Below are 11896 nucleotides of genomic sequence, written 5' to 3'. Positions count from 1 at the left end.
CGTTGCATCGCCGTGCACCATAGGGGATAAAAATGTTTCCTGGATAGGGGGGTGTGTGTGTGTGTGTGTGTGAGCTGAAGCAGGAAGGAGAATTCTGATCCAAGCTTCCCTTTGTCATTTTATTTATGTATTTGTACTAATATAAAACAGTGTACAGCTGAGAGTCCCTTAATCTTGGCAGATGGCAAGAAATCTGTTATGTTTTCACTGTTTCAAATGTATGAGCTTTGAATTTTATCCAAGAATGTCACTTGCAAGGCAAACTATTTCTGCGCCTATTTGCCTTTGAATTTTATGCCTTGTCATACAAGATTACAAAACTATCTTGCACTTCTTTTTCATTAGTGAAGTCACTCCATTTAAGCTTCTCTCAATTTAATATCATATATTGAAAAATGCTAGAAGTTTTTTAAAAAAAAAAAAAAATTCTCTAGTGTCTTATAGATCTCTAATTAAACTGGAAAAGTCCTAGAAAATATTAGATTGGATACTAACATAATCAAACTTAATCCCAATTAATTAGTATCAATTGGATATATTTTTTTCACTATGCCTATTTTTTGCTAGGTCTGCTTGGATTCCAATAAAGTGTAAGGCTCTCATGACAATTTCTGTAAAATTTTAGGTCTATCTCTTACACTTTTAATATCTTCGCTCACCATGATTTCACATATATCTGAAGCTTGACATTGAACAGACTAGACAATCTCAAATGACCTTTTCTTGTTTTGTCTATGTGTGCTATTTGCATTTATTGAATGTGATCATTTTTAGTTTCATCTACTTTTATATCACAATATATCTATCTTAACATTCGTATCTTTACGAAACTTATTTTATGGATATGTTGAACTTAGAGGCTTAAATAACATTACTGGTCTTACAACGGCACTTTATAACATGTCTTTTACTTCGATAGGTATTAATTACATAACATTCTGGTAGTATTTTTGCATTTCACTTATCCTATTTTGATACAATAGATAATATCTTCATATATCATATATTAATCATCAAACCTAAATAATTAAATTATTTTCATTTACACATCACTTCAACTTCACTGTTTTTATGCTTGTGGAAAAGGTAGAGATCTTTACATAAATAGTCGGTCATATTTACAGTTTATTTTTTCTAATCATATATATAAATTATAAATTGATTATACATAATTATACACATATAATATATAACTTATATATATATATATATATATATATATTGTATATTCGTCGACTATTTTTAGTTTAAGCGATTGGGTGGACGGCTAATTGGGCTAATTCCCAAACGGGCGTGTGGGGGCTTAGCAACCCCCAACTAATATTGGGCCTCAGCCTTATCTGACCCGTCAAGGTGGATCCCACCTTAGCTACCAACGCCAACCGCAGCAAATTTAGGAGTGGCGCTAATTCAATTTTCAACACTATAAATTTAGCAAATTTAGCAAAAGGATAGATTTGGAGAAAAGATGACGCTGAAATTATACGTAGATCGTATGTCCCAACCTTCTCGTGCACTTCTCATCTTCTGCAAGTAAGCATTTTTTCTTTAATAATTTCTCTCCTTGAAATCAAGATTCAATTTTTTCTTGTTTTCCTTGAATACCCTTCATTTTTATTTAGTTTTAAAGCTCAAAATGTAGTTTTAATGATTAATTTTCCAACAGGTTAGATGGGATAGTATTTTATTCTCTGAACACACTTAAGTTTATATGTAGTTTTGAAGCTCATAATGAGATTTTTTTAATTGGTTAAAAGGGACAGAAAGTTTTTATTTTTTTTTATTTTTTTTGAATAATCATTATTCTGTTTCTAATTTCAAAACTCAAAATGGAGTTTTAATGAGTAATTCTCCAAAAAGATAAATACAGGTATAGATTTTTTTGAACACCCTTAATTCGGTAAGTATTTTTTAAACTCAAAAGGGAGGTTTTTATTATTAATTTTCCTTGAATACTCTTAATTATGTTTCTAATTGCAAAGCTCAAAATGGAGTTTTTAATGATTACCAGAGAGTTAAGCGGTGAGAAAGTTTTCTTATTTTCTTTGAATTTCCATAATTCTGTTTCTAGCTTCAGAGCTTATAATGTGGTTGTTAATGATTAATTTTAATTTTTCTTGTTATTATCTTTTGGGTATACCCTTGATTCTTGTTTCTAGTTATGAAGCTGAAAATAGAGTTTCTAAAGATTAGTTTTTCCAAAAGGTTAAATGGGATAGACTTTGAGGAGATCTACATAAACCTCTCCAAACGCCAGCACTTGTCTCCTGAATTTAAAGGTTTGTCATTTTATTAACTCTACTTTTTCCTAAAAAAATGTTTCTGAATTATTATTTATTACTTAATTTCAAGATAATTTCAATAGTTTAATTCATCTTCAGAAGTTAACCCCATGAAGCAAGTACCAGCTATAATGGATGGAAGATTTAAGCTTTTTGAAAGGTAATTTTCACCTTGAGCTGAAATTTTTAGCATTTTCCAATATTACAACTTTGTCAATGATTACTTTTCATTGTATGTGTTGCATGCATCCTAAAGCTTAATATTTAGTGATTTATTCACATAAAAGCTCATATTTTGATGTTCACCTGTGCATATAAACTACAAGAAGGAAAAATTCTGTTACGTTTAGAGCGTTTTCGTAAAGATTGATATGTATTGTGCTAGTACAATGTGGGCACAAGTAACTACTGTGGAGACAGGACTGTGTTAAATAATCTTTTATATTGGATACGTTCAAAAGCTAGCTAACTAATTTTGTCTGCGTGCAGTCATGCAATTCTTAGATATCTGGCTTGTGCATTTCCAGGAGTTGCAGATCATTGGTAAGTGCAGCAACTTCAGGTTTTCCACTAAACCTGAATCAAATGTTTCTTATCATGGAAATGAGTACCCTTTAAAGCTCTTCTTCTTGACATGGAACATGACCCGAGCAGGTCCACGGTTTAAACTTGGTAGTTTCAATTTTTATGTTCTCATCGTTGGACCCATTGCACTTTTAAAGTTATGGATTCATAATTCAATAGTTATTAAAAATTTAGTGATTTTCTCATATATATCTAAGTTCCATATAAAAAAATGCTCGGTTTAGCTGCTATTAACTCGTGTCTTACTCCATCCTATTGAAGGTACCCAGCTGACTTATACAAAAGAGCAAAGGTCGACTCTGTGTTGGATTGGCATCACTCTAACTTGCGTCGTGGTGCAGGTTCTTATATCAGAGATTGAGTTTATTTTAGGGCCCGTTTGGACATAAAATTTGATGGAAGATTTTTCCAAAAAAATTTCAGTTTTTTTTCGAAATCAGCGTTTGTTCATAAAATTTTCAATTTTCACTTGAAGATGCATTTTGGAAATTTTCGAAAATTTGAAAAACTACAAAAAGCTGTTTTTCAAAATTTTCACTCTAATCACTCACAAAACTTCAAAAACAACCCAAACTGAAATTTATGTCCAAACACAACTTTTAATTTCAAATACCATTTTCAGTTGAAAAATTTTTTCACCATTTTTTCGAATTTTACAATTCTTATGTCCAAACGCCTACTTAGTTTCCAGTTGGAAAATTATTACTTTGCCTTAGCCTTACATGAGCTAATTTAACGGGGAGGCTGGTTTTTTCGAGCCAAAATGAAATTAATCGGGGAATTTTGTCTGTATGATCATTTTGAAAGAAGAGCAACTGGCTTTTTATAATGCTCTTTACTAAGATTCTTGCTACTAACCTAATGTAAGACAGTTGTTGCAAGCCTGCAAGTTTCTTAGACTATCTTAATAGTTGTTTCTTGTGATTGAAACAATTGACCTTTCTCAAACCTCTAATTGTGAATCTAGCCACTTAATGATGGTAAAGTTTTTATTCAAGAATGGCGGTGACTAAAAACACTATGATAAAATAGTCTTTTCCCCAATGTTCTGTGATTACTACTTGTTGATATGCCACTCTTTTAGCTGTTTCCAATAGTTTTCTGAAGCAGCGGTTATGTTTTCAGCTGTATATGTCTTTAGTACTGTTTTTGCTCCTGCATTTGGGTTGCCTTTGAATCAACAAGCAGCAGCAGAAGCTGAGAAAGTCCTTTTGGCATCTCTTGCGAAGATCGAGTCTGTTTGGCTCCAGAAAAAAGGACGGTTTTTGCTTGGGAGTGGCCAACCTTCAATTGCAGATCTTAGCTTAGTGTGTGAGATTATGCAACTTGAGGTATAGAGATTTTCCCTTTTCCTGCTGTTGCTTTACTTCTGTTGATCCAAAGCATAAATTATCAAGAGGAATCTGTTGCTTAGAACGTTATTTGAGCACTCTATAAGTAGATATTTTCAGTAAACTATCATGTCGGAACTTCTTGAGCCGAGGGTCTACGGGAAACAGCCTCTCTACCTCCTATGGGTAGGGGTAAGGTCTGCGTACACAATACCCTCCCCAGACCCCACTTGTGGGACTCCACTGGGTTTGTTGTTGTTGTTGTTATTGTTGTATCATATCTGAACTTCCCCTTAAAGGGAAATGATGCATACATGCAAAACCATGACTTAATTGTTTTGTCTCAAAATGTAGTTATTGACATTCAGAACCGTGTTAACGGTTGCTTTCCCCTCTGTCAGCTTATATAAACTTCCATAAATTCACTGCACATGGTGGTATAAGTGTTGCCCTTTTAAGTCCCTATTCTACAAGACAAAGAGGTAATAATAATTCTGTTCTCTTCTCTAGGTTGGGTTAAAGGGTAATTCATGGCCACCAATTGTTTCCTCCCGTCAGTTCTCTACTTGTTCTCTCCACTTCTGCTATGAGTAGTTTCAGTGAGCCAGTTATTTTTGTTTGAAAAGACTAAATCTTTTTATATAATGAAGTGCCTTAGTTATAGATGCTTTGGTATGGTCTTTACTAGTATAGCTGATGACGAAATGATGATTTTCTCTCGGTTGTGGTTCTTAGGATGGAAGTATATCCACTTGAGTGGACTTGGAGAAAGTACTTGTTCTCACGTCTTGTAGAATCTTCTTTTTCCTGTGAGTTTAGGTTCTTGATTCGAAGGACCGTGAGCGGATAATAGGCCCATACAACAGAGTTTTGAAGTGGATTGATGACACAAAGAATGCCATGGAACCTCATTTCCAAGAGGTACATTTAATCCTCTTCAAAGCTAAAGAGAAGCTCCAAAAGCAAAGAGATGCTGTAGGAAGTAGCATTCCTCAATCGAGCAGAAAACTTGACTTGCATTCGAAGATGTGAGATAGCAATTAGGAGCCAGGTGCTGCATTGTGTTCGCAGAATCACTGTGCACCATGGCGGATAACGGGATAAATATTTGCTGAACAGCGTGTATGTGAAAGCTGATACAGGAAGGAGATTTCTGATCCAAGCTTTTCTGATTCATTATCTTTATGTATATGTACTTGTAAAATAAGTGTACAATGTGATAATCCTAGTCCACAAAATATGTAATCACACAAGCTGAGAGTCCCTTAATCTTGGCTATACATCTGTTTCTTCACTGTATCAAATATATGAATACTGAATTCTATTTCTATCGCCTCTGGTGCATTTTCACTGTTGCCTATGGAAAAGGATCGTAACAGAATTTTGGGTCCAGGAAATAGTGTTGAGAGATCCGACTCTTGTCAATAAAATCTGTTATATTACTTTACTGTATCAGATATATGAGTATGGAATTGCATTCAAGATTATGACTTCTTATAGTGATATAAGGGGTTCTAAAAAGAGCCCAACCAGTTGTTTCAAGTGTCCTTTATTTGCTTTTCCAGTTTTTTCTTGTTGAACATAATATATAAAGAACATGACTTAACAGAAAATAATCCACTGGATGTATCTTTTTTCTCCCATTGGCCAAAAATCTACAGAGTTTAGCTTGCTACTAAGTTAGCAGCCAAGAATTACTCAACAATGATTCTGTGTAAATCAAGTGTGTTCAGCTTCTTAGGTTTCCTGTACTTCTTCAGCAAAAGAGAGCTACAAACAACACTCACTGAAGAAGCAGCCATTGCAGCCCCAGCAACCCATGGTGGTAAGCGAAAACCAGTAAATGGGAACAGAACCCCAGCAGCAATTGGGATGCTAAGGAGGTTATATCCCAAAGCCCAAAAGTAGTTGAGGTGGATTCTCTTAAAGGTTTTCTTGGAAAGATCAATTGCAGTTATCACATCACTCAAGCTGCTCTTCATAAGAACAATGTCAGCTGCTTCAATTGCTATATCTGTGCCTACACCAATTGCCATTCCTACATCAGCAGCCACAAGTGCCGGTGAGTCATTAACTCCATCTCCCACCATTGCCACAACTTTGCCTAATTCCTGGTCGACTAAAATGGAACAGTTGAATCATGCAAAGAAGATATAGCTTGAATGAAAGGTTCAGTAACTAAACATTAGGAGTTTGTTTCACGTATGGTCACTGAAAAATTACAAACTACTTTTTGTCATATTAAAGTCACTGAACTTACCCACTGTCACAGTAAATTCACAAACTTTACCCCCTATAACAGCGAATTCACCTTGATTGGTAGGTTTTGTCATTATAGTGGGTAAAGTTGAGTGACTTTATTGTCGTATCGGGTAAGTTCAGTTACTTTAATGTGACAAAAACAGTTTTGTGACTCTACTATTACAGTGGGTAAAATCAAGTTACTTTAAAGTGACAAATAGTTTCATTACTCTGCTGTTATAGAGGATAAAGTTCAATGACTACATGTGAGATTAACCCCTTAAATGGAACAGTTGAAGCATGTGAAGAAGATAGATGTTTGAATGATGAAAAGCTGAGAGTAACTGAACATCAGCTTCTACCTGTAGTTCCTTCACTTTTTCAGCTTTCTGCTCAGGTTTGGCTTCTGCAACAACATATTTTGAGTCAATTCCAACTTGCTTGGCTATGGCATTTGCTGTTCCCCAGTTGTCGCCTGTTACTATCATACTCTCAATGTTCATGGATTTTAGAATGGAGATGACTTCTGGAGCCTCTGGCTTCAATGGATCGGAAATGGCAAGAACACCTATCAGCTCTTTATGGATAGATACTAGGATGCCGGTTTGAGCCAGTCCTTCTGTTTCTGCTAATGCTTCTTCAGCTTCAACTGGAATGGCAATCTCCTCCTCTAGCATCAAGCTTTTGTTCCCCACAATCACTTCTTTGTTGCAGATGATAGCCTTCACACCTTGACCAGTTATGGACTCAAAGTTCAAGGCTTCAGGCCAGATAAGTTTCTCCTCACTTCCTCTCAATTTTTTCGCGTACTCAACAATTGCCTTGGCTAAGGGGTGATCACTATTTACCTGTCAAGTTAAAATGCAGTAGAAGACACTTAAATTGTTGGCATTTTGGTAACTAAGGGCTAACAACTTTTCTTGGCATTGAAACCTTTCAAATTCCAAAAGATAGCTACTAGTAGTCATTTATGTTAGTTTTACTATAAAGAGGCAAAGTTTTATTAAGGGTATGAATTGACCTTCCCAATGAAGAATCATAAACAACACAATATCCTACCTCAGCAGCAGCAATAAGTTCATAGAATTCTTGAGGTACCATAGTTTTGAAAAGCCTAGTATTGACAACCATAGGCTTACCAATAGTAAGAGTGCCCGTCTTGTCAAAAACTATACAGTTCACCTGTAGAATGAAACAGTACTTTACAACAAAGTTCATTAACAAAATTAGGATTGTTATTAAGAAGAAAGAGTTTGAACTCAGACCTCTCGTGCACTCTCCAATGCTTGACCACCTTTAATGAGGACACCAAGGGAAGCGCCAACTCCAGTACCGACCATAACGGCAGTGGGAGTAGCTAGGCCGAGTGCGCAGGGGCAGGCTACCACCATGACCGATATGCCAAACTGCAGGGCAAGCTCAAAGCTATCCATGGAAGAAGGAATCCAAGTTCTTGGATAAGCTTTAAACATTCCAGCTAAAAACCAAGAAACCCAAGTACAAAATGAGAGAGCAATGACCTGAGAAATTGGAATCAATCACTAATTTTCAGCCAAACCTAGATATAATTGGTTAGTTATATATATATACGTAGACAACAATGACATGTAAGGGGTGCTTAATCTCACAAGAGGCACAAAGTACTTGGAAATGTGGTCAGCAAATCTCTGTACAGGAGCTTTAGCCATTTGTGCTGATTCAACCAACCGAACAATCTGCGATAGAGCAGTCTCTGACCCAACCCTTGTTGCCTTGATGTGTAACACCCCATTCTCATTCAAAGTCCCTCCTATCACCATGTCACCCGTCCTTTTTGTGACCGGACGAGATTCTCCTGTTATCATGCTTTCATTTGTATGGCTTTGTCCCCAGATGACAAGACCATCACAAGCCACTTTTGAACCTGGAATGGTTTTAATCACATCATTCTTTTGTATCAATCTGCTATCAACTTCTTCCTCATTTACCACATTGCCTTTGTCATCTATTGTTAACAGTGTTGCAGTCTTTGGGGCCAAATCCATGAGCTTGGCAATGGCCTCAGATGTCTTTCCTCTAGCCAAAACTTCCAGATATTTCCCAAGTAGAATGAACGAGATAAGCATTGAGCTAGTCTCAAAAAAGTCACTAGCTTTGAAAGTTGGAGAAGTAGCAGCTCTTAGTACTGAATAGACTGAATAAAAGTAAGCTGCATTTGTTCCTAATGCAATAAGAACATCCATATTTGCATAACCATGGCTTAAGGCAATATAGGCACCAATATAGAATTTTCGACCAATGATGAACTGTACTGGTGTAGATAATGCCCATCTCAGAACCTCTCCAATGTTTAGCATGTTGACAACCTTAGTTTCCAATACATTTTTCAAACCAGGAATATACATAAAAACCATTGAAGTAAAAAAGACGGGAACTGTAAATACTAAACACCAAAGAAAAGCTCTATGGTATTGCCTGATTTCTTGATGTCTATGTTCGTCTCTTTCTCTTCCCTCAGGAAATATAGATGCTTTGAAACATCCTGTTCCAGTTGATTCGATTGCACGAATAAAGTCTCTCGGTCCTGTTACATCTGCTCTATAAGTGGCTGATAATTTTTTGAGCTGCAGGTCAAAGTCTATCTCTTGAATTCCTTGAAGTTCAAGAAGAGAATTCTTTATCAGTTTAACACAATTCTCAGTGTTAGCTCCATCAACTTTTAGCAGTATACGACTCTTATCGTCTCCTGTACTAATCAATTTGCCTTCAAATCCTGTATTTCCAATAGCTTCTAACAGCTGATTGTAATCTACTATTTTTGGATCATAACAGATTTCAGCTTCTTGAGTTGCTAATGCGACTTGTGCTTTATGTACACCAGGGATTACCTGCAATGCTGATTCAAGAGTTGTGGAACAAGAAGTGCAAGTCATTCCATTTACTTGAATCCTGCATACTTGAGAGGACTTCTGATTCATCTCTTCTTTTAACAATTTAGCCTGAAATCCGACGTCCTCTATGGTGTCGCGGATCATCTCCTCCTAGTCATATTTTAACATGAAACATTTCAACTATGTAAGAATAATTCTTGGAGATTTTCTTATCCTCACAAGATTATTGGGACACCCTACGTGAATCCCACATGGACAACATAGAGAAATGTTGGGAATATACGTAAACATGACTTAGACCCCATTTTAAAGCCGTGCGGGCCTAAGCCTAAAGCGAACAATAGGACTAGGCTTTTACAGTTCTATAGTTGTAAAGGCAAAGTGCCTAGCAGAAGAAACCCCTTTTGAGAAACCTAACACCAACCAAACATATTGAACAATCAGGATAGTGTTATATCTATGATACTATGTTTTGAATTTTGATGTACCTTATTGCAGCTTAATTATTAAAGTTAGCAACTTTCAACTTATTAAAGTTGTTAAATAGAAGGGGAATTTAGAATAAGATGTACAGATTTTCATATATTTTACCATTAGTCTTTGTCTAATTAAAGTGGGATTTGTGGATAATCTTTGATAATGATCAACACCCGTATCCACTTCTGGAAAAGAAAAAGTTTTTATGTTTTCTATATGCACCTTAAAATTTCTTAACTGTGTATGAGGAATCTGAGAGGCTGGCACAAAACACTAGAAAGGAAAAAAGGAAAAAATTCTTTAGAAAAAGAAGATACAAATATTTCTCCACTAGAGCGCATGGATTCGGTTAATGCTTTACAGTCAGCAACTTCCAATCATATCTCAAGTTTACAAACACTTTATACACACACACACACACACACGAGTCTTGTTAATTATTTTATTTAAAAATATTTACTTATATCAATTTGTTAAATATATGATAGTATATCTTTTCATAATTTCAACTTTTGCGTGAACATTGGGGCTTTAGCATTTGGTGTTTGGGGTTTCTTTGTAATGGTGTCTAGAATACTCGTATTATTTTCTCTATTATTTCTTTAATTTACATGGTTTAATATAGATTATGATTAGAAAGTTAAAACTACAACTTAATTTTGTTGAAGTTGGTGTGTCTTTGCTTCGTGAATTTTTAAATTTTGACATGTTGGTTAAACTTAGTTACACTTTTTTTGTTGGTAAAACTTTGTGATTTTGTTCTAACTCCTCCTTTTCTTATTCATTCACAGGATATTCCATTTTTGCTGTTTCCTTTCATTTTTTGTTTTTGTTTTAAGGGGTCGGAGGAGGAATGAACAATCATAAATTGGTGTAACTATTACTATAACATTGAAGAATTGCATTTGAATAAGGAAGGAAATACGAGATATATGTTACTCCCTCCGGTCCTCCGGTCTACTTTAATTGATTTTTTGACTTTTATATGTGGTCTATAATATTTGATTTTTTCAGATATCAAGAAGGAAAAAGTTGACCTTAGAGTAAAGAGCCTAGGAATATTTGTTGTAATTACAACGAATAAATTAAGGTTAATATGGTCAATTTCATTGTTTATTAATGTTAAAATGTGGATTCCTTAATATGTGCGAAAACAAGGTCAAAAAATTAATTGAAGTGAATTGGAGGGAGTACTAATTTTTTTGGTTTTTCCACCCATTGTCAAGTACTCACTTTGGGGTCAGACTAATTTAGATGGGAAATAAAAAGAAAAAAATCCACTATGAGAGAGATGTTGCAAAACTTACATAGACAAGACTGGCGTTGAAAATAACTTGAGCTTTGTTATTCAAAACATCAATTACAACCAGTTTAATTCCAGGAAGTTTTTTTATGGCATTCTCCACAGAAGCAGCACATGCAGAACAAGTCATTCCAATGACTGAAAACAAAGCATTAGCTTCATTTTCTTGAATATTATTGCCTTTTTCTTCATATTCAGAGTAAATTGAATTCCCTTTTGGGAAATGAGGTTTTGAGAATATGTTTTGGATAGTTTTGGCTAGTACTACTCCTTTTACTCTCTTTATATTCTTTTGGTTGAAACAAGTAGACAAGTTTTCTTTTTGGTCATTTGGTTTTTGTTGAAAAGTTTTTGCCATATAGTATAATTGTTTTATGCAGGTGCTTCAAACGTAAGGATTAAGCACCCTCGAGTTAGCACTTACATATATTTATATAGGTGATAAGCCAATCATAGAAGAGGAATAAAACTTGACATGTTTGTGGGATATAAAGTTGATGGCATGCGTGTTGAGGTGGGAAATTAGGTTAGCGGAGGCGGATCCAAAATTTAAATATAATGAATTCAGTTTCAGTATTTTATCACAATTCATTCGATTTACTGAGTTCAAGATCTATTATTTGTACTTGTTGATTACATCTGCATATGTTCTAGTAAAGTGAGCGACGCAGGTAGAGACAAATCCAAAATTTAAGCTCTATGAGTACAACTTTTAAGGTTTTATCCATTAAACTCATTATATTTTTAAAGTTATGCGTTCATCTCTAATATTTATTGTAATTTTATTGAATCTTTAACATATAAATT

The 11896-nt window shown here is 35.0% G+C and overlaps 2 protein-coding genes across 5 annotated transcripts; one reads left to right on the top strand and one right to left on the bottom strand.

The window, feature by feature from the left end:
* The first annotated feature begins 1376 nt into the window (after window positions 1-1376).
* LOC107793760 (glutathione S-transferase T1-like) lies at window positions 1377-5526 on the top strand. 2 transcript variants are annotated; one of them, XM_075245384.1, is made up of 7 exons: window positions 1377-1533; window positions 2206-2279; window positions 2382-2442; window positions 2772-2825; window positions 3129-3202; window positions 3993-4198; window positions 5018-5526. In XM_075245384.1, the coding sequence occupies exons 1-7, from the start codon at window positions 1469-1471 to the stop codon at window positions 5228-5230; spliced, it is 747 nt and encodes a 248-aa protein (XP_075101485.1). In that variant the 5' UTR covers window positions 1377-1468; the 3' UTR covers window positions 5231-5526. The 2 variants fall into 2 exon arrangements, with proteins under 2 accessions (XP_075101485.1, XP_016471674.1); XM_016616188.2 differs by having other exon boundaries at window positions 3129-3208.
* Window positions 5527-5800: 274 nt separating this feature from the next.
* Window positions 5801-11468, bottom strand: LOC107793759 (putative copper-transporting ATPase HMA5). 3 transcript variants are annotated; one of them, XM_075245382.1, is made up of 6 exons: window positions 11094-11468; window positions 8068-9459; window positions 7705-7959; window positions 7499-7621; window positions 6802-7287; window positions 5801-6317 (listed from the first exon to the last, which is right to left on the bottom strand). In XM_075245382.1, exons 1-6 carry the CDS (start codon window positions 11445-11447, stop codon window positions 6303-6305), a joined length of 2625 nt encoding a protein of 874 aa, XP_075101483.1. In that variant the 5' UTR covers window positions 11448-11468; the 3' UTR covers window positions 5801-6302. The 3 variants fall into 3 exon arrangements, with proteins under 3 accessions (XP_075101483.1, XP_016471673.2, XP_075101482.1); XM_016616187.2 differs by having other exon boundaries at window positions 5801-6309; XM_075245381.1 differs by having other exon boundaries at window positions 6083-6236.
* Window positions 11469-11896: the final 428 nt, after the last annotated feature.

The sequence above is a fragment of the Nicotiana tabacum genome, chromosome 23, assembly GCF_000715075.1.
Source record: "Nicotiana tabacum cultivar K326 chromosome 23, ASM71507v2, whole genome shotgun sequence".
Classification (NCBI taxonomy): domain Eukaryota; kingdom Viridiplantae; phylum Streptophyta; class Magnoliopsida; order Solanales; family Solanaceae; genus Nicotiana; species Nicotiana tabacum.
The sequence above is the reverse complement of the archived record's forward strand: the minus strand, read 5'-3'. Positions and strand labels throughout refer to the sequence as shown.